Consider the following 25,212-nt stretch of genomic DNA (forward strand, 5'->3'; position numbering starts at 1 on the left):
AAAGAAATGTCATACTAATAGTCAAATTAATGATGTGAAAAAAATATGTACTTTTAATATTTTTATTTAAAAACATTTTTGTAAATGATATTCATCATCATTTCCAGTGTCAACCCATGTAAATTACTTCAGCATCTATCAGAGAAATGGTGGATAAAACCTGGCCCCACTGAAATCAATAAGAGTTTTGTCTTTCACTTCCATGGGACCAGGATTTCATCTGACAACTTTAAACAATGTTTAATGGTTACTTACAATTAACTTTACATTGTATTCTATGTTAGGAGCTGTAGTCCATTGGAAATGCCTGAACATTAAAACTGCACAGAAAAACATCCTAATAGGAAAATATCTGATAAAGGATTATGGCTTTTCCTAATATCTCCAAGCACTGGACTGGTTGCTTTGAATTTGGAAATGGATCTTGTCCTGAAACGTTCAGATCACCAGGTATTCGAGGTACAATGTATTTGTTCATGACTGGAGCCATCTTCATCACCATTTTCGGGAATCTAGCCATAATCATTTCAATCTCCTATTTCAAACAGCTTCACTCTCCAACCAACTTCCTGATCCTCTCCATGGCTGTCACCGACTTTCTTCTGGGATTCACCATTATGCCTTACAGCATGGTCAAATCTGTGGAGAACTGCTGGTACTTTGGGATCACTTTATGCAAAGTCCACTATAGTTTTGATGTGATGCTCTGTGTGACTTCTATCTTTCATCTTTGTTCCATTGCTGTTGATCGCTTTTATGCTATCTGTTACCCACTGCATTATTCTAGCAAAATAACCATCTCTGTGATAAAGCGAATGCTAGCAGTTTGTTGGTCAGTGCCAGTTGCTTTTGCTTTTGGGGTGTCTTTCTCAGAAGTATATGCTTCTCGAATAGAGGGCTATCAGATTTTAGTAGCATGCTCTAGTTTGTGTCATACTGTGTTCAACAAATTATGGGTAACAATTTTGTTCACAGTTGGCTTCTTTACTCCTGGCTGTGTTATGCTAGGAATTTATGTCAAAATTTTTTTAGTATCCAAAAAGCATGCACGTGTTATGAGCAGCATGCCTGAAAATGCAGATCATGAAAAACCAAATCAACTTTCCAAGAATAAAGACAGGAAGGCTGCTAAGACACTGAGTATAGTCATGGGGGTGTTCCTAATATGCTGGTTTCCATGTTTCATCACAGTTTTAATTGACCCATTTTTAAATTTCTCTCTTCCTACGCTGTTGCTTGATGCCTTAACATGGTGTGGCTATTTTAATTCTACCTGTAATCCATTAATATATGGTTTTTTCTACCCCTGGTTTCGAAAAGCACTGAGATACATATTAGGTAAAATATTCCAGACACACTTCAATACAGCTAGTCTGTTTCCTGAAAATCAATAATGAGTCTGGTTATAACAAATGAATCCAGTGGTGATTTTCAGTTAAAAAGGGGGCATTGTTTGGTTGAATATTATAGTGTAAAATTAAAGATTCATCTGTCATAATTATTATTGCAGAATGCTATCATCTAATAGTTTTCACTGATTATCTCCCAACAATATGAGTGGCAATACAGAGTGAATGATTACGTTTAAGTAAGCTCTCAGTAGAAAATGTCAGTACATGTCTCTCATAATTCAGTTATATATATATATATATATATATATATATATATATATATATATATATATATATATATAATCCTTTGCAAATATGTCAATCTAAATGAACATTTGCAACCAGAAAATGATGAAGCAGAGCAACACCTTCAACAAAAGAATGGATTGAGCAAAGCTGGCACAAGGTGAAAATTTCATGTTAAGTTCTACATGAAACAGATTTATAGATGTGGACTTGGTAACAAAGAGCTATCACCTGACTTACCAAAACAAAAGCCCTACTTATGATGAATAGAGCCCTAGGGATGCTGCGCAGGAGGCAGCCAATTAGAGAGAGGCTGTGTGGAGCAACCAATCAGGGCCAGGCTGGCCCATATAAGAAGGGCTGCAGAGCAGCTTCAGTCACTCCCTGGAGCTTGAGGAAGACTGGTTGTCTTGCAGGCTGAAGGCAGCAAGCCACCTGGGCAGAGAAGTGCTGCAGGCAGAGACCTAGGGAGCTTAAAGGCAACTCCTGGCAGGCTGGAAGGATCTGCAGGCTGAGGCCAGGACAAAGAGGGTGCTAGCAGGACCATCCCTAGCTATTCTGAGGCCCTACACAGCCCCCCTGTGAGGGTGGGCAGGACTCCATGGTGCGGGGGGGGGCTGGCTTGGGGGACAGGGGGGAACTGCCCCCCAGCACTCACCAGATGCATGGCTGGGGCTGGGTCACTGCACTTCCTATCGCCGGTGAGTGCAAGCCCGGCCCTGCTTCAGTCCTTAGGGGAGTGGGGGCGGGGCTGGGGCAGAGCAGGCGTAGGAAGAGGTGGGGCTGGGGTGGAGCAGAGGTGGGGCTGGGCTGGGGTGGGGGCCATGGGGAAGAGCTCTCCCGGGGCAGGGGCTGGAGCAGCATGCAGCTGTGCGGGGCACCAGGAAATGTGGTGCCCCAAATTTCCTGATGTCCCACCAGCTACATACTTTGTGTTTGGGTAAGGATGGCCTTGGGTGCTAGGGGCATGGGAAGTGGCCGAGGGACATCTACTGAGGAGTGGGATGAGACACAGCAAGTGGTGGCCATCTACAGGGTCCCTGGGCCAGGATCTGGGGTAGTGGGCAGGCCTGGGACTCTCCCCGCCACTGAGGAAGTAGCAGACAACTGGCTGCAGTAGCCACTGAGAGAAATGGCTGGACAGCAAACTGCAATACTGTCCCCTGGAAGGCGGGAAGCACAGAGTGCAGCACAGTCAGAGGGCTGTGTGATGAAAAGGACGCCTGGGTCCAGGAGCAGAAGTGACGGCAGCAAGACATCACCAGAGGAGGGCGCACTGGCGAACAGAGCTAATCCCCAGGACAGCCTGCAGCAGGCGCCGCAGTGGTGAGTCTACCCCGTCACACTACTGAAGTCAGTAGAGTTCCATACAGGCACAGGACTCCACCTCTACAAGTCAGACACAGGATCCAGGCCCAAACAAGCAACCGAGTAGATGTGCACAAAATATAAAGAAATATTTTAACCACTACAAACTGTATTTGTCTTTTATTATTGTTTGCAGTGTGTAGTAGCCATGTTAGTCCCAGGATATGAAAGAGACGAGGTGGGTGAGGTAATATCTTTCACTGGACCAACTTCTGTTGGTGGAAGGGAGAAGCTTTCAAGCCTCACAGAGTTGAAGAACTCTGTGAAGTTCCAAACCTTGTCTTTTCCAACACCAGAAGTTGGGCCAATAAAAGTTGTAACCTCACCCACCTTGTCTCACTTTTATTATCGTAATTCTAGTACAGCATTGTAATTCAATTTTCTCTTTATATTACTTGTCTCAGACTTTATCCCCTTAATTTCTATTCTTTCCTTTTGTTTCTTCAGTAAGTGAGCTATCTACATTCTAGTCTAACATGCCATACAAATACAAGTGTACAGCTGGGAGCTATAGTAGGAAATATAGGGTGACATTCTGGGGAAATATGGGGAATTTTTCCATGACTTCAAAAGGGTTTCACCCATGTAGTTTACTGAAACATACAGTGTCATCAGTACACACATTTCACTATTTTTTTAAGTTCTGAAATTAAGATGATGATAGAAGAAAAAAGCAATGAATTTCATAATCTTCATTTTAAAGCATAAGTAGAGCCACTGAGTCACACAATGACGCACAGTGGAAGGCAGTGACTGCACCTGCTCCCTTCTCCCTCTCTGCTCAGGATCTTGCAAGTGTGTGATATGTCCATCTTCCTCACCTCCCAGTCCCTTCCCACCTCTGTGGCTTCCTTCTCCTTCTCTCTTTTGTCTGGTGTGGAGGTCTCCCATGGTCCCACTATCCTGAACCTCTCAGCTAATCCCCTTGACTCCACCCGCTTTAATCTCCTAACCAACCTAAATTCTTTCCCTCTTGTCTCGCATCATTTTGAAAGAAATTAAACCATTTTTATTGCATTGGAATACTTTTCTTTCATTTTGATTCAATTTAAAATTTTGGTTTGTTTCAATTTCATTTTAAAATGGTTTTCATATTTCTGTTTTTTTTCTCTTACTTGTTTTGCCTTTTCCCCTTTATTTGACTGGAGCAGGTAGAGGGAGGGACAGAAAGAAGGGGAAACAAAACAAAAAAAACCCAAAAAGCCCACCACCACCAATCCAAAACAATAATGTTTTTAAATCAATATGAACATTTTTGTTCCAATAAAATTTCAAATATAAACATTTTCATGAAAATTTTCATGTAGTCAAAAAAAGCCATTTTTCATCATAAAAACTTTAAGTGAACATTTTTGATGATCTCTAATAACATTCACCTCTGCTTTCATGCCTCATTTCAATACTTTAATACAGCTCACAGCACAAGATAAACTTTTTTTGTTAGAAAAAAGGGAGAGAGAAGTTCAATCCCACAGAACAGCATAGTCTTAGGAACTCATAAGAAGCACACTAAACACAACTATTAATTCTCCTTCCTTGTATATTGCGTCGTTCCCACTTTGGTTTTCTGTATTTTGCTTGTTTAAACTGGAGGCTGGCTTGGGCAGGGGTCTCTTTGGTACACTTCTGTAAAATACCATGCAGTAATAACAACAATGACCTTCAGGGGAGGCAGCAAGGTCTAACAGATAAAGCATTACCTGGGGACTCAGGACACGTGAGTTCTATTTGCAGCTATGTCACTGTCTACTGTGTGACCTTGGGCAAGTCACTTTGGCCCAAACAGATCCACAAAGTCACCTCATTTCAGTTTTAGATATTGTTGTGATCCACATAACCCTGCTTGGCTGCCACCTATCCTGCTAGCTGCCTAAATTCACTCAGCACCAACATTTTTGCTATAAAAGGTCCCCTAGGCACATACCTCTGAGCATGAGTACTGCTGCCACGGGCAGGCATCCAGATGCCTGTCTTATGACTAAGCCCCAGTGTGATCCTCAAAGCAGATGAAGAGAGATGGTGCAATGTCTATTTTCTCCATGGGGCCCAATTCATTAGGCATGCTCAGAACACATCTACTGCCACAGAAATTGGCTGTGAGGGGAAGAGGTGGTAAACTCCCTTATAGCCTTTAGCATAGTGATTAGGGTATTCACCTCTATGTGGGAGATTCTGGTACAATTCCCCACTCTGCCTGATGAGGAGAAGGGATTTGAACAGGTGGGTGCCCTAAGCACTGGATTATAGAGTGATTATCACTCTGTCTTTAGCCTGACTAACATTTAAAGAAAGAACATAACATAAGAATGGCCGTACCGGGTCAAACCAAAGGTCCATCTAGCCCAGTATCTGTCTACTGACAGTGGCCAATGCCAGGTGCCCCAGAGGGAGTGAACCTAACATGCAACGATCAAGGGTAATGACTCTGGGAAACGTGCAGGTCATAGTGGATGGCTTTGCTGCAATGGGATTCCCTAACTGTGGTGGGGCGATAGACAGAACCCATAGCCCTATCTTGGCACCGGAGCACCAAGGCAGCGAGTACATAAACCGCAAGGGGTACTTCTCGATGGTGCTGCAAACACTGGTGGATCACAAGGGACGTTTCACCAACATCAACGTGGGATGGCCAGGAAAGGTACATGACACTTGCATCTTCAGGAACTCTGGTCTGTTTTAAAAGCTGTAGCAAGGGATTTTCTTCCCAAACCAGAAAATAACCGTTGGGGATGTTGAAATGCCTATAGTTATCCTTGGGGACCCAGCCTACCCTGTGCATTTGGATGTTTAAAAGCACGCTGGTGCAGTTTACTGACTCGGATAGACCTCAGTGAAACCAATATTCCCATTGTTATTATTACTTGCTGTGCACTCCACAATATCTGAGAGAGTAAGGGGGAGATGTTTATGGCGGGGTGGGAGGTTGAGGCAAATCACCTGGCCATTGATTACACACAGCCAGATACCAGGGAGGTTAGCAGAGTACAGGAGGGCGTGGTGCGTATCAGAGAAGGTTTGAAAACCAGTTTCATGACTGGCCAGGCTACGGTGTGAAAGTTCTGTTTGTTTCTCCTTGATGACCTCCCCCCCTTGGTTCACGCTACTTCCCTGTAAGCCAATCGCCCTCCCCTCCCCGCTTCGATCACCACTTGCAGAGGCAATAAAGTCATTGTTGCTTCACATTCATTCATTCTTTATTAATTCATCACACAAATAGGGGATAACTGACAAGGTAGCCCGGGCGGTGTGGAGGAGGAGGGAAGGACAAAGCCACACTGCACTTTAAAATTTATTGAATGCCAGCTTTCTGTTGCTTGGGCAGTCCTCTGGGGTGGAGTGGTTGGGTGCCCGGAGGCCCCCCCACCACCACGTTCTTGGGCATCTGGGTGAGGAGGCTATGGAACTTGGGGAGGAGGGCGGTTGGTTACACAGGGGCTGTAGAGGCAGTCTGTGCTCCTGCTGCCTTTCCTGAACCTCAACCATATGCCGGAGCATGTCAGTTTGTTCCTCCATTAGCCTCACCATTGCCTCTTGCCTTCTGTCAGCCTGGGGTACTGGCTATAGGTCCAGGGTGAGAAACGGTTCCCGGCTGTCAGGAAAACAGTTTCTCTGCTTCCTTGCTATCTTCAACCTCCTCCTCCTCAACTTCCTCGTTCCCAAAACCCACATCCCTGTTGAGTGCTACTCCACTGATGGAGTCAAAGCACAAGGTTGGGGTAGTGGTGGCTGCACCCCCTAGCATGGCATGCAGCTCATCATAGAAGCAGCATGCTGGGGCTCTCACCCGGGACAGCCGTTTGCCTCTCTGTTTTTTTGGTAGGCTTGCCTCAGCTCCTTAAGTTTCACGTGGCACTGCTGCTGGTCCCTGTTATAGCCTCTGTCCTTCATGCCCTTGGAGATTTTTTCAAATGTTTGGGCATTTCATCTTTTGGAACAGAGTTCTGATAGCATGGATTCCTCTCCCCATACAGTGATCAGATCCTGTACCTCCCGTTTGGTTCATGCTGGAGCTCTTTTGCGATTCTGGGGCTCCATCGTGGTCACCTCTGCTGATGAGATCTGCATTCACCTGCAGATTGCCATGCTGGCCGAACAGGAAATGAGATTAAAAAGTTCGTAGGCTTTTTCCTGTCTACCTGGCCAGTGCATCTGAGTTGAGAGCGCTGTCCAGAGTGGTCACAATGGAGCACTCTGGGATAGCTCCCGGAGGTCAATAGTGTTGAATTGTGACCACACTACCCCACACTACCCCAAATTCGACCCGGCAAGGTTTCAGTGCTAATCCCCTCGTTGTGGGAGGAGTACAGAAATAGATTTTAAGAGCCCTGTCGTGTGGTCAGGTTCAGGGTTAAATCGATGTAACGCTGCTAAATTCGACCTAAACTTGTAGTGTAGACCAGGGCTAAGGAGCTCTTATATGAACCTCATTATCTTTAGTATTTACATTCACTTTAACATTTTTTAAAGAAAAAGAGAGGCTTGTCTTTGTACCCAGCACTTAGTGTAAAGAGCGTGTTTCAGTTGCAGAGCAATTCACTATTGTAACTCAATCCTCACACCCTTTTGTGATGTAGGTAAGTGGCCTCATGCCTGTTTTACAGAGGGGGAGACTAAGGGTCGGTCTACACTAGGAAATTAGATCCGTATAATTACATGGCTTAGGGATGTGAAAAATCTACACCCCTGAGTGATGCAGTTAAACTGACCTAAACTCCAGTGTAGACTGCATTAGGTTGGTGGGAGAATTCTCCTGTCAACCTAGCTACCACCTCTCAGGGAGATGGATTACCTATGCCGATGGGAGAACCTATGCCGATGGGCTAGGCAACCTATGGCACGTGTGCCGAAGGCAGCACGTGAGCTGATTTTCAGTGGCACACACACTGCCCAGGTCCTGGCCACTGGTCAGGGGGCTCTGCATTTTAATTTAATTTTAAACATTTAAAATCTTAAACATTTTTAAAAACCTTATTTACTTTACATTCAACAATAGTTTAGTTATATATTATAGACTTATAGAAAGAGCCCTTCTAAAAGTGTTAAAATGTATGACTGGCATGCAAAACCTTAAATCAGAGTGAATAAATGAAGACTCGGCACACCGCTTCTGAAAGGTTGCCAAACCCTGGCATAGGTTGTGTCCTCACTGAAGGGCAACAGCTGTGTTGCTGCAATGTTTTAAGTGTAGACAAGCCCTAAGGCAGAAAGGGTAAGTGATTTATCCAAAGTACAGAAAAAGTCAGTGTTAAGAGTATCAATTAGTACTCAGGCAGTCCTGTCAACCTGTCTTCTGTTCTAACACCAGAAACATGCTATTAGCTTTTATACTACACACTGGAGCATAGGACAAAAATGAAGAACAATTGTTACCGAGTCAAATTTCCCTAGTGGTAATGTCTCTGGACATATTCTGTAGGATAGTGAAAAGCAGGACATGACAACATACTATCAATACTGTGGGAAGCAAAGGAAAAGATGATAAATATTTCCTTCCATTCAAAATGATCAGAAAGGCATTTAAACTAACCACAAATGCACCAAAATTCAAACATTGTGTGCTTTTGTTTAGAAGCAAATCTCGTTTAGTTGTTGCCTTTGCTGCAGATCTACTGTGCACTGTGACCAGAAGACAGTAATTACATTTCATAGAAAAAAATCACCATAATTTTAAAGCCAGAGCAGGGAGTAATTACGTTAACAGAAATCATGGCTTCAAAATGATGGTATTGTCTTAAGAGTCACCTCTAATCAAAAGATTGGAGCCATTTAATTGCTGAAGGTAAAAGAAAAAAGTGGAGGAGGCAAAGGAAGAAAAACCAATGCTGAGATCTGGGGAGAGCAGATTAGTACCACCAAGAGTTTTTCTTTTATTTATTTACTAAAGGCCAAGTAGTTCTAGGGTTTTCCCCCCATTTGGCTCCAAATCTCCTGAGATCTGTTTGTAAAGCCATAAAAGCACAGCGTGTTGTATCCATTGGTAATTCCAGGCAGTCACTCTGAGCAATCTGCCCTTAAAATTCAATATTACCCTTTGCACAAGCACGGGAATAAGAAAGTTGTTTTAAAACCAGTGTGTGATCTATCAAGGCTTTCCCTGGACATGGGCAGGTAAGAGGAGGGAAAATGATGTGTGTGTGAAATGCATGACTGGACTCTTGTATTTCCTATATTTGTGTTTTATTTTTAAGAAGAGCTACTGCAACAGAGATTAGAGCACTGTGAGCTACTCACTGAAATCATAATCTTCTACACTGGCAGATCTCCAACCCCTGCTGAGCTCCACTGATTTCTGTGATGATCTACTGGGGCTCCTGGGTCTACCCACATGGAGCCACTTCAAGGACCAGAGCCTAAGAGTTTATTTCTTTTCTCATTGAAGTTAATGGCAGGGATCCCACTGAGTTTAGTGGTGCAGGATCAGGCTCTAAATGCTGCTTTATATGAAAAGTTGAATTAGGCATGAAAGTGATATCAGCTTCTCCTTGTAGGTCTTATTTTAATGTAGAACACTAGTTTCAAATAGGGAAAGCAGAATGATGTCGGTAGTTTCTCCTAGAGATATTGTTACATGGGAGAAAATAGAATCTACCCGTTGTGTGCTCTCCCCAGACCTGAGTGTCTGCAATTCAGAAATAAAGATTAAGGTAAAATATGAACTATGTGGGCATATGGCACATCCTACTTACACTGTGCATGCTGCCATACCAAGGGTTACAAACGAAGGACATTCAAGGTGAACTGTGAACCCAAAATAAATCCTTGATATTCTTTACTGCTTCTTTATGATGCCCCTTCTCTGCACTGCCTAGGCTAAAACTGAGTATCCTTTCCTCATTCAGTTGGAAATGAGATTAAAGTCAGTTCTTTCCCAGATGTCAAGTTCACGCAGGGAGGAGAATAACTGATTATATAAATATAAATGTAAAATAAATAGATTGAAGTTCTCCCAACCTCTTGGCTGACCTCTGACCCAGGTTTACAAAAATAGTTCATGAAGTTTTCTTGAAACATCAGGATGGACCAGCAAAGACCACAAGCAACTTTTAAAATAATTTTACTTCATAGTTCACAGTTTAAAATATGTAATGAGAATAAAAACCACAAGCTGTATTAGTAGCTTTTAATAAGCTGTTGTCCAGACAAAGGTTCCTCAGCTTATGTGCAAAATGCTGCTTCTAATGATTAGCAACAATTTTATTGTTACCCAAAAAGACAGATGCCTAAACACATCCAACCTCACCCAATGTGAATGGTACTATTTGAATAGTGGGTGACCCACTGACTTTGATGGGACTACTCATATAGATTAAGGGCTTGGCTACACTTACAAGTTGCAGCGCTGGGAGTTACAGCGCTGCTCATGCAGCTGTGTAAGGGCCAGCGCTGGAGTGTGGCCACACTGACAGCTACCAGCGCTGCAGTGTGGCCACACTTGCAGCACTTTCCAGCGCTGTATTGAGAGGTGCATTGTGGGCAGCTATCCCACAGAACACCTCGTCCCGTTTTGGCGCCGTTTTGGCGCTGAGTATTGTGGGAAGGGGAAGGAAGTGTGCGGGTCATTCCGCTTCCTGTTTGCCAGCGCCCCGTGGTGCATCGCTTCACATCCCAGCATTCATTCCGGCAGCGTTTGGCGCCATTGTGAGTGTCTTTCTGTTACTCTCTGTGAATCGCGATTTCTGTGGCAAATGGAGCCCGATCTGCTGAGGACTCTGCTGATGAGTGTCACCAGCACAACACGTTTGGCAGTCGAGCTATTCCTTCAGCTCCAAAGTGACAGTGAGGAGTCCGGCGATGATATCAATATGGATTTGTCTGCGCGTGTGACACTACAGTGCTTGCGGCATTCACGGAAATGCTCAGCACCGTTGAACGCCGCTTTTGGGCTCGAAACAAGCACTGAGTGGTGGGATCACATCGTCATGGAAGTCTGGGATGACGAGCAGTGGCTGCAGAACTTTCGTATGAGAAAAGCCACTTTCATGGGACTGTGTGCTGAGCTCGCCCCACTCTGCGGCGCAAGGACACAAGATTGAGAGCTGCCCTGACGGTGGAAAAGCGGGTGGCTATTGCAATCTGGAAGATGGCAAATCCAGACAGCTACCGGTCGGTCGGGAACCAGTTTGGTGTGGGAAAGTCGACCGTGGGAATCGTTTTGATGCAAGTTTGCAAGGCAATTAATCGCATCCTGCTAAGAAAGACCGTGACTCGGGAGCGTGCAGGACATTGTGGATGGCTTTGCACAAATGGGTTTCCTAACTGTGGAGGGGCGATAGATGGTACGCATATTCCTATTCTGGCCCCCCCCCACCTGGCATCAGAGTACGTTAATCGTAAGGGGTATTTCTCTATGGTTCTCCAGGCGCTTGTGGATCACCGCGGGCGTTTCATTGACATTTACACAGGCTGGCCTGGAAAGGTGCATGATGCACGCATCTTTCGAAACAGTGGCCTGTTCAGGAAGATGCAGGCAGGGACTTTTTCCCAGACAGGAAGATCACAGTAGCGGATGTCGAAATGCCCACTGTGATCCTTGGAGACCCCGTTACTGCCTTGGCTCATGAAACCCTATACAGGGAAGCTTGACAGGAGCAAGGACCGGTTCAACTACAGGCTGAGCCGGTGCAGAATGACTGTGGAGTGTGCTTTTGGGCGTTTAAAGGCTCGCTGGAGATGTTTGTATGGGAAGCTAGACTTGGGGGAAAGCAGCATCCCGCGGTTATAAGCGCTTGCTGTACCCTCCATAATATTTGTGAAGGGAAGGGTGAAACATTCAGTGAGGCATGGACCACCGAGGTTCAAGTCCTGGAGGCTGAATATGCACAGCCAGAGAGCAGGGCTAATAGAGGCCCAGCACAGGGCTTCAAGGATTAGGGATGCCTTGAGGGAAGAATTTGAGGCTGAAAGCCAACAGTAATGTTGCTGCCTTGCATGGGAGTGAATTGCACTGCTTACACTGTTATTCTATTATCCATAATAATAATATGATTTGCAGTGCCTCTTTCTTTACTGGGCTAAGGTGTCTTTCACTATCTGCTATAATAAAGACTGTTTTCAAAGCCAAGAATTGTTTTATTGAAAAGAAAAACTTCCTTGACAGACAGACAGACACACAACATTTCATTAACACAAGAGGGCAAGGGTGTGGGTTGGTGAACTGTACAGTCACAAGTTTGCATATGCCATGTCTGGACTGCTGTTTAATGAATCCTGCACTTCAGGGTGCATATACTGCATGGTGATGGGGGTTGAATGCAGAGGGTAAGGGTGGTGGTAGGTATCAGGGCTGGTTGGGGAACGTACAGGTGTTGGAGGCAGCTGGTGGTGGTAAGAGCCTGGATGCTGGGGAAAGGTGGTTGAGCTGACATTGGGGCACAAGGCACAAAGGACGGGGCAGGTGGGGGAGTAGCACGGTAGTGCTCTGCTTGCATGGCAACGAGTGACTCTATAGACTCCGCTTGGCGCTCCAGGATGCTTAGCAGCCGCTCCGTGCTTTTCCTCTTGGCCACTGCATTTCTCTTGCGGGTCCTGCTTTCTTTCTCTCGCCACTCCTTCAATTCTTTTCTCTCTGTAGCAGAGTGCCGAAGAACAGTTTTCAGCATGTCCTCTTTGCTCTTTCGGGGATTTTTTCTCAAATTTTGAAGCCTCTGTGATGTTGAACATCTGGGCAGTCCAGTCAAGGTCACTGTACACACAGAAATGACAACATTTAACACGGGCAGCATTGTATCCACTATCTCCAGACATGAATTGTTACGAGTTCTCACTTGCAAGTTCTCACTTGCATTCTTTATCCCAAAAGGAAAACACAACAGAAGCCACGAAATGGTGAGTGAGGAGTGGGGCTTGAGTGAGAGGGGAGCTGGTTGCTTCGGGTAATCTGGAGTGCTAGAGGGGTTGAGTGAAGATGCAGATGCAGGGGTGATCTTATCTCCCTATCTCTTCACTAAAGAGTCTCCCAACATTTTTCACAGGACTTAATCCTGGAAGATGTTTCCCTACTGCGAGTCACTAGGGAACAGCGGGGGGCTCTTTTAGAGCAATGTGGATTCCGCCCGGGACCCTATGCGGCGTGCCTGTGTTCAGAAATGGTCCCCCCCCCCCGGCCGAAGAGTGGCGCGGACGCGTCACCGTCACTGGGACAAGGGACACAGTGGCTCTGCCTATAAACCTGCGCAGGCATATTGCCCACGCTCTGGATGAAGCTTTTGCTGAGATAACTGAAGCAGATTACCGCGACGTGATAGACCACATCAACGGGCTATTCCACATCTAGACGCTGCCATGCATGCATCCATAACCCCCCTTCCTCTCCAGAAACATTTCCACCCAGAAAATAAAAGCCGCTTACCGGTACACCGCTCCTCTGCTTGTCCTTCTGCAACTGCTGGCTGCTGCTGCGATTGGGTACTTTCCTCCTGGCTTGAGAAGAGCTCCTGGCTGCATGCCTCCAGGGAATCTGCGGTTTCTTCCCCCATCCCAGGAGCTTCACTCGCGGTTTCCTCTCCCCCCCCCGCAGCCTCCTCCTCCTCCTGTCCCCCAGCCTGCTCAGAAGTGTCCATCGTTACCCTGGGATTGGCAGTGGGGTCACCCCCAAGTATGTTGTCCATCTCCAAGTAAAAACGGCAGGTCGTGGGGGCGGATCCGGATCTGCGATTCCCCTCTCGGGCTTTGTAATAGGCACTCCGCAGCTCTTTAACTTTCACCCTGCATTGTAGTGCGTCCCGTTGATGGCCCCTATCCAGCATGTCCCTTGCTATCTGCTCAAAGATATCGTAATTCCTACGGCCGGAGCGCAGCTGTGCCTGAACAGACGCCTCACCCCAAACACTGATGAGGTCCTGCAATTCACCTGTGCTCCATGCTGGGGCTCGTTTGCCGCGTGGAGGCATGGTTACCTGTAACCTGTAACTGATTAACTGATTGCACTCCACACCTGGCTGCAGCAAACAGGAAGGAGATTTTTAAATTTCCCGGGGCATTTAAAGGGCGGGTCACCTGAGGCAAGAGCAGTAGAGTGCAAACTGATGTGCAGAGTGGCTGAACAGGAATTCTGGGATAGCTCCTTGTTCCCTGGAGGACAGGTAAAGCGCTGGTGAGTGTCCACACCTGCTGAGCAGCGCTGGTGTCACCAGCGCTGCACTCCTTATACCCCAACCCGGATGGGTTTTCAGCCAGCAACCAGGGAGTTGCAGCGCTGGTTGTGCCCTGCAAGTGTGGACGGGGTGTTAATTGCAGCGCTGGAAAGCCTCCACCAGCGCTGCAACTTGTAAGTGTAGCCAAGCCCTAAGTTATCTACATGCTTAAATGTTGGTAGTATTGTAGTCATAGCTAACAATGCAACAAAATGTTATCAGCTTGTTTCTACCTCATTAATTCTTATTTTCTTATCCTTTAGATGATGCAACTAATCAACTTTTGTCCTAGTTTTCTGATTTATTTCACTCTAATCACTATAAAGGTCTGTACTGAGGACAACTGAAGACTTTGTGACAGACAAAAATGCACCCGATTTCCTGAATATGTTTTCTGTGCAAAACCTTAGTGTGCTGAGAAAACTTGGTCATATTTTCAAAATAAAACTGTATTTCTGATCAAAATCTGAAACGACTCCTGGGACTGCTGAGGAGGACTGCCTGACTGCTCTAAGAAAATGTCTGGAGAGAATCAACTAGCCCACTACATCCAGTAAAGAGCCTATAACCATGAATGTTTCCAATGGTTGATAAATTACAAGATATATTTTTATCTAATAGTGTCAGTGAAAATCTGGTGACTTTTATGTTAGCGCTTCACTCAGCACATAGGGACCTGGTCTTGTTTGGGATTTAGGGCATTACTGTAATACAAATAATAAATAACTAATCAGTTTATTAAAGCTAATATAAAATAGGGATGAAAAATACATATTTAATTCACTGCTCTTCCATTCCCTCCCTGAATGCTTACTATTTAATCTGTTTAATTTTATCATATTGTTTTACATCAGTTGAGCTCATTAAATAGTTACTGTCAACTAACTGTTTTATTCTAATATATGAGCTATATTGCTACAAATATTACAAGTCACATACAAATATTATTGTCTCACCATATTAGCTAAAAGATTATTGCTTCTCCTAATACAGCCAAGAACTTTATTGATTGCTCCAATTTTGAAAATGGATCTTGTCCTGAAATGTCCAGGTAATCAGGTGTTCGAGGTGCAGTGTATTTGTTCATGACTAGAGCCATCCTCATCACCGTCTTTGGAAATCTTGCCACAATCATTTCAGTCTCCTATTTCAAACAGCTTTGGTCTCCAACCAACTTCTTGATTCTGTCCATGGCTATTACAGACTTTCTTTTGGGATTCAACATTATGTCCTACAGTAGGGGTGGGCAAACCTTTTGGCCCGAGTGCCACATCAGGGTTCGAAGCTGTGTGGAGGGCCAGGTAGGGAAGGCTGTGCCTCCCCAAACAGCCTGGGCCCCACCCCCTCCCACTTCCCATCCCCTGACTGTCCCCTCCCAGTACCCCTGACCTAAATCGCCCCCCCCAGGATCCCACCTCATATCCAACCCCCCCTGCTCCCTGTCCCCTGGGACCTCCTTCCCCTTATCCAACCTCCCCGCCACCGCTGCCCCCTTATCATGCTGCTCAGAATAGCAGGAGCTCACAGCCCCGCCGCACAGCGGGGAAGGGCCAGGGGCTAGCCTCCTTGGCTAGGAGCTCAGGGACCAGGCAGGACAGTCCTGCGGGCCAGATGTGGCCCATGGGCCGTAGTTTGCCCACCTCTGCCCTACAGCATGATCATATCTGTGGAGAACTGCTGGTATTTTGGGATCACCTTCTGCAATCTCCACTATAGTTTTAATTTGATACTCTGTTTAGTTTCCATCTTCCATCTTCATTCCATTGCTGTTGATCGCTTTTATGCTATCTGCTTGTAACGGTTTTGGGACTCACCACCTGATGCCTCCTGCTGGCTGTCTCTGGGAATTAGCTCTGTCCAGTGGAGTGCCCCTTCCTGGTGGTGTCCCATCCATCGTCCCACCCTCGGTTGGTGTGTGGACCCACATTGCTCCCAACTCGCGGTGTCCTCTTCAGGACCACTGCCCTATGGTAGTGCCCCTTAGTCCATCCACACACCCTTCCGGGGGGGGGGGGAGTTGATCAGCAGTCCTACACCCCAGACACCAGCAAGGGGGCGACCCAGGCCCGCCCTCTACTCTGGATCCTGGCCAAGGGACCCTCTGGTGGCAGCCATCCTGCCCTCCTTCTCTCCCTCATCTTTCTGCTTCCCTGGGCCGCTTCTCCTACAGCCCCTTGCACCCGCTAGGCCCTTCCCTTCAGGGCTGGCAGCCTGGCAGGCTACGAGCTAGACCTCCCTTTTGCTCCCCGAGCCTGGCCAGCACTGCGCTGTCCGTGATGCTAGTCTCCTGCCTTTGGAGACTAATCTTCTCCTCTCAGAGGCCTGGGACAGACTGCCTGCTCGCTTCCTGGGCAACCTTCTTATAGTGCTGAACCTGGCCTTGATTGGCTGTCTCCAAACTGGGCCCTGATTGGCTCACAATAAGGCCTTCTTTAATTGGCTCCCTGTCTGTGCAGATGTCCTGGCTTGTTGCAGCCCATACTCTCAGGGAGTGGGGCAGTCCACCCCACTACACTGTTACCCACTGCATTATTCTAGCAAAATAAGGCAATTGCTAGCAGTTTATTGGACAGTGTCAGCTGCTTTTGCTTTTGGGATTATTGTTTCAGAAGCATATGTTTCTGGACTACAAGGTTAAGATTTTAGTAGTATGCTCTAGTTTGTATCCTATTGTGTTCAACAAATTATGGGGAACCGTTTTGTTTACAGTAGATTTGTTTGCTCCCGACTGAGTCGTGATAGGAATATATGCAATTTTTTTTGTAATATCCAAAAAGCATGCGCGTGTTGTGAACAACATGCCTGATGATGCAAACAATGATGTTAGAAGTCAACTTTCCAAGAAAAAGGACAGAAAGGCTGCTACGACTTTGAGTGTAGTTATGGGGATATTCCTAATATGCTGGTTTGCATGTTTCTTTACATTCTTAATTGATCCATTTTTAAATTTCACTACTACTTTAGCTTTGTTTGATGCTTTAAACTGGTTTGGTTACTTCAACTCTACCTGCAATTCATTAATATATGGCTTTTTTATTCATGGTTTCAAAAAGCATTGAAATATATCTTAAGAGGTAAAATATTCAATCCACAGTCTCGTACAACTAATCTTTCTGCTAAAAATCAACTACAATAGAATATCTGAAATTGAAAACAAGGTCCAATAGCAAAAACAAAAAAAATCCTTATGAATGACTAGATACTCATTGTTCAGTATACGTGGTCTGAAGGATGCAATATACAGAACACTTTCACCAAACACTTTCACCAAGCACTTTATTTTAAAAAAATACCTTATATTATATCTTGATTTTAATTTATTCTTTTTTTATATACCCCTTTTCTAGGGTAGTATTTACTTTCTTACTATGGAATATTGAATACATGTCTTTTTAAACTTATGGTTTCAGAAATCATTTGAATATTAGGTAAAATATTTAATCCACATTCCTGTATGTGTACAGCTAATCTGTTTTCCGAGGCACACTATAAGTGGCTTCTTAGAGCAAACGTAACTGATACTAACTGATACTAACTGTGTAACTCTCTGGCCTCCTCTAGTAGCAGGACCATGTATAGATGTTTGAGTCTGCTATTGCTGCCAAGCAAATAGATCTGGTGTGAAATTCTGGCCCCGCTAAAATCAATGGGAACTTTGCAGTTGAATTCTCTGGAGGCAGAATTTGAACCCAGTTCTTTTAGCTCAGACAATTGAAGCTGATACTTTCTGGACTGAAGGCATGTATTCAGTCCTCACAGATGACCCACTCAGACATGTTGTTATCCAATGGTAATATTTAGTTAATAGAAGCCTCCATTATATTCATGGTAACATATATTGTAGATCTAGATTTAAATTTGACATTAACAATTTAATATAGTGTAAATGCATTGCATTCTGACTGCTAAACTACAGCATACTTACTTATTTACTGATTTTTTATATTTTTAGTGATCTCTTATTGCTTCAGTACCAATACATTTCTTTGCTGAATTTTTAACACAGGTGGCATGAATAATATCCATTTGAATCTCAGAAGGGGTGGGCTTAAAACCCAAAGTGTCAATTGCTTCCTCAAAAGCAGATGGGACTGAAATAGCAAGGAGATATCTGACAGGCTGGCTGCTTGCAACCCACTGATGAAAGTTAGAGATTCTTAGGTTGGAGTGTGAACAAGTCCCACCTCCCATGAGCAGGTATGGAAACCAAGGGCCTGATCCAGTGCCCTTTAAATCAATTGAACGATGTGCAGTGAATTCAGTGAGCATCGGACCAGACGCCAAAGCAGGGAATGGAGCTCAGAGAAAGAGAGATTTGGCATCTGAAGAGGAAAATGGCAGAAAAAAAATCCATCATCTACATTTTCAGTTGTGAACAATGGCCTCTGAAACCCTTTAAGGGAGGCACTCAGATCCCATGTGCTAAAATTACCTAGATAAATAGTATGGAAAATCTCCTGAGCAATAAGAAGTCAGCAGAGGGCACTGTGATGAAACAGCTCTGGGTGAATCTGCTACTGCTTTTCTGGCTCCTGACCAGATAGAGCAACCAGGAGAGGGAAGGTTCCTTGGCAGCTGGGATGGCTGGAAATCTGTAGCAAAGTGACAAAGGCAGATGTTCCTGGCGAGGTCTAGGCATGGCAGAGCTGGGAATGATTGTGGGTGCAGGTGGTGATTTAAGACTGAAAGGGCATGTATATAAATTGTATAGATAAGGGCTTATGCATCATGTAAATAAACAAATTGCACATAAGATATCTGACTCTGTGATGTTAACTTCTCTCCACCAATGGAAAATGACCTGCTGCAAGGCCTGAAAATTCATCACTCCTCAGCCAAAGGGCAACAATACATTAGATAAAATATATGGATTTGAAGGCAACAAACTACAAATGTTTCTGATGTTTGTATGTTAAATGGCTTCACTATAGTCGCTGCCAGAATTACTCTGGTTTAATAATAATAATACACCTCTCCACCCACCCACACACTCACAGTTTCAGAATGGTTTTATAGCTTCCTGTTACCTAATTCAGTAGCAACACTGAAATTTTCAAATGTGAAGCCCTAAAGTTCAGTTCCAAAATCCACACTTAAACCCTGCAGAAGCTCATAGTTACCTAAATATGGATTCAGGAGCTAATTTTAGGCACCCAAGTTATTTTAAATATTGATCTGAGTGTGCCATCAACATACCGCACAATTCCTCATGAGTTGGCCCAATACATTGCATGTACTCCAATAACAACCTTGCTTCTTGATTACAAATCCTCAATTCTAGCCATGAACCTTCTCGGTAGGGGAGTACTTTGACACTGGAGAAATTGCGAAGTACACTTTTTTGGCTGTAAAAGTGTTTCTTCTCAGCCAGCCTTTGTCCCACATGAGACACAGGAGATCTTAACAATGCACTGCTTCTGACGAACATAGCTTTGTGGAATGGTAGCATAGAAGTATATTTGCTGTTGCAGGGGAAATACTAACTTTTAATTAAATCAGGTGTGTTATTCCCACCCACATGTAAACACTGCAGAGCTGCCCCATTTTCCATTACACTGAATACCATGGAAAATGGCTTTTCAAATGCATGTCAGCCTATACATCAAGACATAGACATTGTCGATCTTTTTGGACCAAAAGTGATCTTAAGACATTTCTCTTGTTCCCTTCCATGTTCAGCAAATCTATCCAGCCTTTTGTTAGTGTCTGACTCCTGCTCTTCCTGTCCCAGCTGTGACCAGTGCTGTTTGCAGATCCAGTGATTTTTGTTCACACAAGTGTTCTCTTTTTTAGCTTTCCTTATTCTGACATATTATAACGAAAAGATATAACTCACATTGTATAGATTTATACAATGCCTGCTTATAGCAAGGGTATCTATTTTTTACCTGTAAATACCTATGTACTTTTGGATAATCCTTTGTGTCACAGTATGAGCTGTTCTGGACTGGTGTTTTGCGTTATCTTCTGCAGAATATAAGAGATAATGCAAACAAAAATGGGCAGAACATATCTTAGCCTTTTTGGGACATATCCATGCTAGAAGAAAATTAAAGAACATCCAAACAGTCACAGGAACTTGGATAAGAACCCTTGGCTGAAAAATCTCACAAGAACAAGTTTTCTTTTCACCTAGGTGTTACTTACTGTTCTGAGTTCTAATTCAGCAGAGCAACCTGAGCATTTGTTTAACTCAGTAGAACCGAACCTTGTGTTCAAAGTGAAGTAAGTGCTTTAGTGCTTTGCTCACTAGGAATGGTCTCCTGAAGTAAGGCCTTAGATAGAGCTAGGGATTCAGTGAGAACAATTTGCCTTGTGGTATTGCACTACTTGTGTGACTAATCATGGCTTGAATTTAGAAGTGCAGAGACACATGGTCAGAATGATCATTCAGGACCCTTCATAATGTTTAGGGGGTTGAAATGGTTGAAAGCTGAGGTGTGGAAGTAGAAAAATGTGAATGAGACACACATTATTTCTGGAATGTTTTGTGCATCCCTAAATGTAACTGACCATCTTTGGATTCCCTTTCCCATTAAGTGGTTCCTTTTTTTCATTTCTCTCAGTTGATAATTATTATAATTTTACATGTACATTGCAACAGAACTTGGAGACCTCAGACAGGTTAGGGTCCTATCAATACTAGAGAATAAAGGTTTTCCCCCATGGAAAATATCAGTGAAAGTGAAAAATCATTCATTTTGGTTGGAAAATGTTCGTGTTTTTTTTGTCACTGTAATGCCTCCTGGGTGCTCTAGCTCAAGTGCCTCAGGCCCAGGGGCGGCTCTAGCTTTTTGGCCGCCCCAAGCAGTCATGCGCGGGAGGTGCCCCGGAGCCGCGGGAGCAGCGGACCTCCCGCGGGCATGACTGTAGAGGGACCGCTGGTCCTGCCTGGCTCGGCTAGACCTCCCGCGGCTGCGGACGGCTCGCGGGTCCAGCGGCTCCGCTTGAGCTGCCGCAGTCATGCCTGCGGGAGGTCCAGCCGAGCCGCGGGACGAGCGCCCCCTCCGCAGTCATGCCTGCGGCAGGTCCAGTCGTCCCGGGGCTCCGGTGGACCTCCCGCAGGCATGACTGTGGCAGGTCCGCCGGCCCACCCTGCCGCCCACCCCGGCCGCAGGGGACGCCCCCTAGATTTTGCCGCCCTAGGCACCAGCTTGTTTTGCTGGTGCCTAGAGCCGCCCCTGCTCAGACCCCATTCTTCTCTGTAGGCTGTGCTCCCTGGTTGGACTATATCTTCTCTGATGTGCCACAGTCTCCCCTCTGGCTGAGTGGAGGTTATATAGCATGAGAATTCTATGGCCATGGTGCATTATGGGAAATGAAGTCTGGCTGTGGAGAATTGGAGTGTGGAGAGAGGAGAACCAAAGTGTAAGGTACTCAAAATACAATTCCTATGAGGCACTGTGGCAGAAATTCAGAATTGAAATATTTTGTGCTTAGGATGAAATATTTTGGCTTGTGGCCATTTAGTTTTTTTATGAGAAACTGTAAATTTCCATTGAAATGAAACACTTATTGCAAAAAAAAAAAATGTGTTTAGCCAAAAACCCATTTTTCCAATGAAAAACAATTCTGACAGAACATTTTCAGCCAGCTCTAATGAGCAGAGTAAATGACAGCCCCTGTCATTTAAAGCTTATAATGTAAAAGACCTTCCATGGCTTTCTATTTAACATATTGAAGTAGAGGTAAAGTTCATTCTCCCATTTCCAGTATGACTGTGAACCAAATCAAATAATGTCCTCACTGGGTTGTTTGTGCATAATTTTTTTCAGTTGCAGCAGCAGAATGAAGAGTTAATCCGCCAAAGTAAAGACAAGATAGGAGATTGTGAACTCACCAGAGACAGCTACAGGTCTTCTCTGATGTGTATATATACTAGCAACAACCCAGTTAATCTGATAATAAAGGAGGACAAATTTGAAATGCATTTTCATTGAGTCACAAGGAGTCACATGGAGAGAAAAAAACAATCAAACAAGCTTTGTGAGTTAATAAGAAAAAGAAGATTTATACACACTTTGCAGGTAAGTTCTAAAACTGTTAATTAATTTGAATCAGAAGATTTTCTAACTGAAACCAAAGACTAGAAACAAAAACAAACATCACAGCCAAAAATGTTTTCTGGGATGAGATGAAGTAAGGAGAGCGATCAGGTAAAACATTTTTCACTCCAATGTAATGATATAACAAACTTTATTTTGTACAGTACTAGAGGAACTGCAATTTATTTGATTTTCCAGTCTAAATAGTGGACTGACTGTAATGAGAAAAAGTTTTCTTGTGATTTTTTCAGAAGAAATATTCTTCTCTATATCATAAAAATAACTTGAACGACTGTAAAATAAAGAAATGACTTGAATCTTAAATTGTGTGGCAAGATCATTCAGAAACTGACTAGAGAAAGACAGCTGGATCATCTTCAACAATTTATGCTATGCCGGTAACAGATAGACCATCTCTAAATGGTATTAATAAGCTGATAATTACCAATGTGAGGACTGCAGGGCTGGGCTAGAAATATTGTTTTTCATGAGATTGCAGTCTCTTACTGAGAACACACACTGTGCTAGTTCTTATTAATGTTAATGTCAGATATCCTTTCAAAGTACCGTACTAAGGCAAGATAATATGCAAAGATCCTTTCCTGCAAACACTCTTATTCACTTCTGGGTAAACAGTAAACACTGGTGCTATTCATGGAAGTAAAGTTATACACATGCTTAAATGCTTGTAGTAATGAACTTTATTAGACATAAGATCTAATATTGATTCCATCAAAGTCAGTGTTAAAACTCTTGATGACTTTAATGGGGTAAGGATTTGGCCTACAATAGACCTGATACTTTCTATATCTTTGATGTAAGAGGTAGAGAGGTGAACGATCACAAAATGTTAAGCGTACACACAGCATAATTGGCGTTTGCATTCATATTACATGATTATTTATATAAGATAATGAACCCTACTATAATGACTCTACATTTTGATATCAGCCTGGCATACCTGTTTTAAACCTGCAATATGTTCATAATGGCAAATGTTCATATTCTTATCATGCAATGGAGTTTCAAATGGATATTAGAAAAGTATGCTTTCATGTGCTCTTTGGTCCAGAAATAGCTTTATATGAACCTGACAAGCTGGGAGAAAGAAAAAAACCACAGGAATAGGTGAGGGACAAATAGGGGGGATAGCTAACACCCGAGAAGGGATATGGACCTATAGAATTGAAAGGAGGAAGAAATGGGGCATGCAGAGGGGGCAGCTGATTTGATTAAAATCTGTATTCTATTGAAGAACGAGTCCCTGATGTGTAAATAATCTAAGTATCTAATTAAATTTGGGAACCTTGTAGCATGAGAAACCCCAAAACTTGAGTCTTGGGGTTCATGATATTGCTAGAAACTCTTGTTGGCATTACTGGAGGAACACAATTCCTTAGTTTACTACTGTGAAATAATGTTAATTAAACTCCCAAACTCTAATAACATATACATAGCATGTGTGTCCATTTATGTATATGTGCATATGCATGCACACACTAGCATATAAGATGAACCTTCTCAGGCCATAGTAGCCATCTTCAAACTCCATCACTTTCATTCTATTGTACACTAAGAACTGTGCACCAGTTTGCTGGCATAAGGAATATCATGTAGATGAGAGTGTGCAGACCGTAAGGTGACATATATGGTTTTTTTTCTTCTTACACAAGTATAGCTGTAATAGTAAATACTGCTTTAAATAAAAAAAACCCAGAAGTCTTAAATAACAATTATCCATAATAAAGTTCACTAAACTGGTGTTGTTTTACCTGTTTTTCAAATCTTTCAATGCTTTGAGGCACACATTGTTCAGCAAACCTCAATGACTGCTTAGCACGATGCTATTATATTTCTCTTAATCCTAGCCAAGTATGTGTTGAGGGTAAGCTCCTTGGTGGATTAATATTACAATCAGAAACAAGTCTGCAGGTATACACCCAGTGGCCTACTGGCAAGCATGCTAAAACGAGGATGGTGTCAGTCAGTTTGTGTCACTCTTTACCTTGAGGTCTGGCGAGCTTCACAAAGTGTTGCATATTAAAATCTTTATAGCATCAATCAGTGTGGGTTTCCTGGTGCTGTAATGTCTCTCCTGGAAGTATGTGCAGTACCTCCAGGAACAAAGATCTCTGAGATGATGCGTAGAACTGTAAAAAGAACAGGAGTACTTGTGGCACTTTGGAGACTAACACATTTATTTGAGCATAAGCTTTTGTGGGCTACAGTAGAACTGTGCAATCAGTGGTGGATTAGCCACTGGACTAAAGAGGCCCATTTCCTGGGGCTCCAGCCCATTGTGGGGGCTCTGGAAAAATGACCCCCCACACACATCCTGACATGCTGTGACTCCCTGGTGCTCCTGCCGGGGAGCAAGGATGGGGGGGTGGAGGCTTACCCGGCTCTGCACCTCGACCCTGATACCTGGCAGGAGAACCAGGCAGGCAGAACAGGGCAAGCCTCCCCGCACCCCAACCCCATTTCCATGGCAGGAGTGTTGGGGGAGGTACAGGGAGGTGCAGGGGTGAGGGGGGCTGCAGGCAGAAGTGGTGAACTGGGGCCCCCACTTGTTCTGGCCCAGGGCCCCACAAAACCAGAATCCACCTGTGTTTGCAATACAGGTGAGTGTCGTATGTTTGAGGCTTTCATTGTGCAAAGCTCCTATCAAGGTGCTTATAGTGTTGAATGTAAACTCCATAGCAAAAATATCCAATATTACTTAGAATTTTTGAGCACCTTATGATTCAAAAGTATTTAGAAAACAGTCCAGCCCATTTTTTCTTTTTTTTCAATCATTGGGACAAATTCTGCTCTCTCTTATAGTGGTGTAAGTTTGGAGTAACTCCTCTAAACTAAATGAGGATTGTTCTGAATTGATGTAATTGCAATTGAGAGTAGAATTAGGCCCATTATTTTTAATGTTAGGTGTTAATCAACTAATCTGAAACACAGGCTGCAGATGTTGCTACTGTTAATGTCACTTTGTTTATTTTTTCTTTTTCCCCAGGACTGGCTGTATTGTAATACTTT

The 25,212-nt window shown here is 44.0% G+C and overlaps 1 protein-coding gene and 1 pseudogene across 1 annotated transcript; both read left to right on the forward strand.

The window, feature by feature from the left end:
- The first annotated feature begins 333 nt into the window (after positions 1–333).
- LOC120401144 (trace amine-associated receptor 2-like) lies at positions 334–1,394 on the forward strand. Its single transcript, XM_039530808.1, has 2 exons — positions 334–450; positions 549–1,394. Exons 1-2 carry the CDS (start codon positions 418–420, stop codon positions 1,392–1,394), a joined length of 879 nt encoding a protein of 292 aa, XP_039386742.1. The 5' UTR covers positions 334–417.
- Positions 1,395–15,222: 13,828 nt separating this feature from the next.
- On the forward strand, positions 15,223–17,273 carry LOC120401145 (annotated as a pseudogene).
- Positions 17,274–25,212: the final 7,939 nt, after the last annotated feature.

The sequence above is a fragment of the Mauremys reevesii genome, linkage group 3 (assembly GCF_016161935.1).
Source record: "Mauremys reevesii isolate NIE-2019 linkage group 3, ASM1616193v1, whole genome shotgun sequence".
Lineage (NCBI taxonomy): Eukaryota > Metazoa > Chordata > Testudines > Geoemydidae > Mauremys > Mauremys reevesii.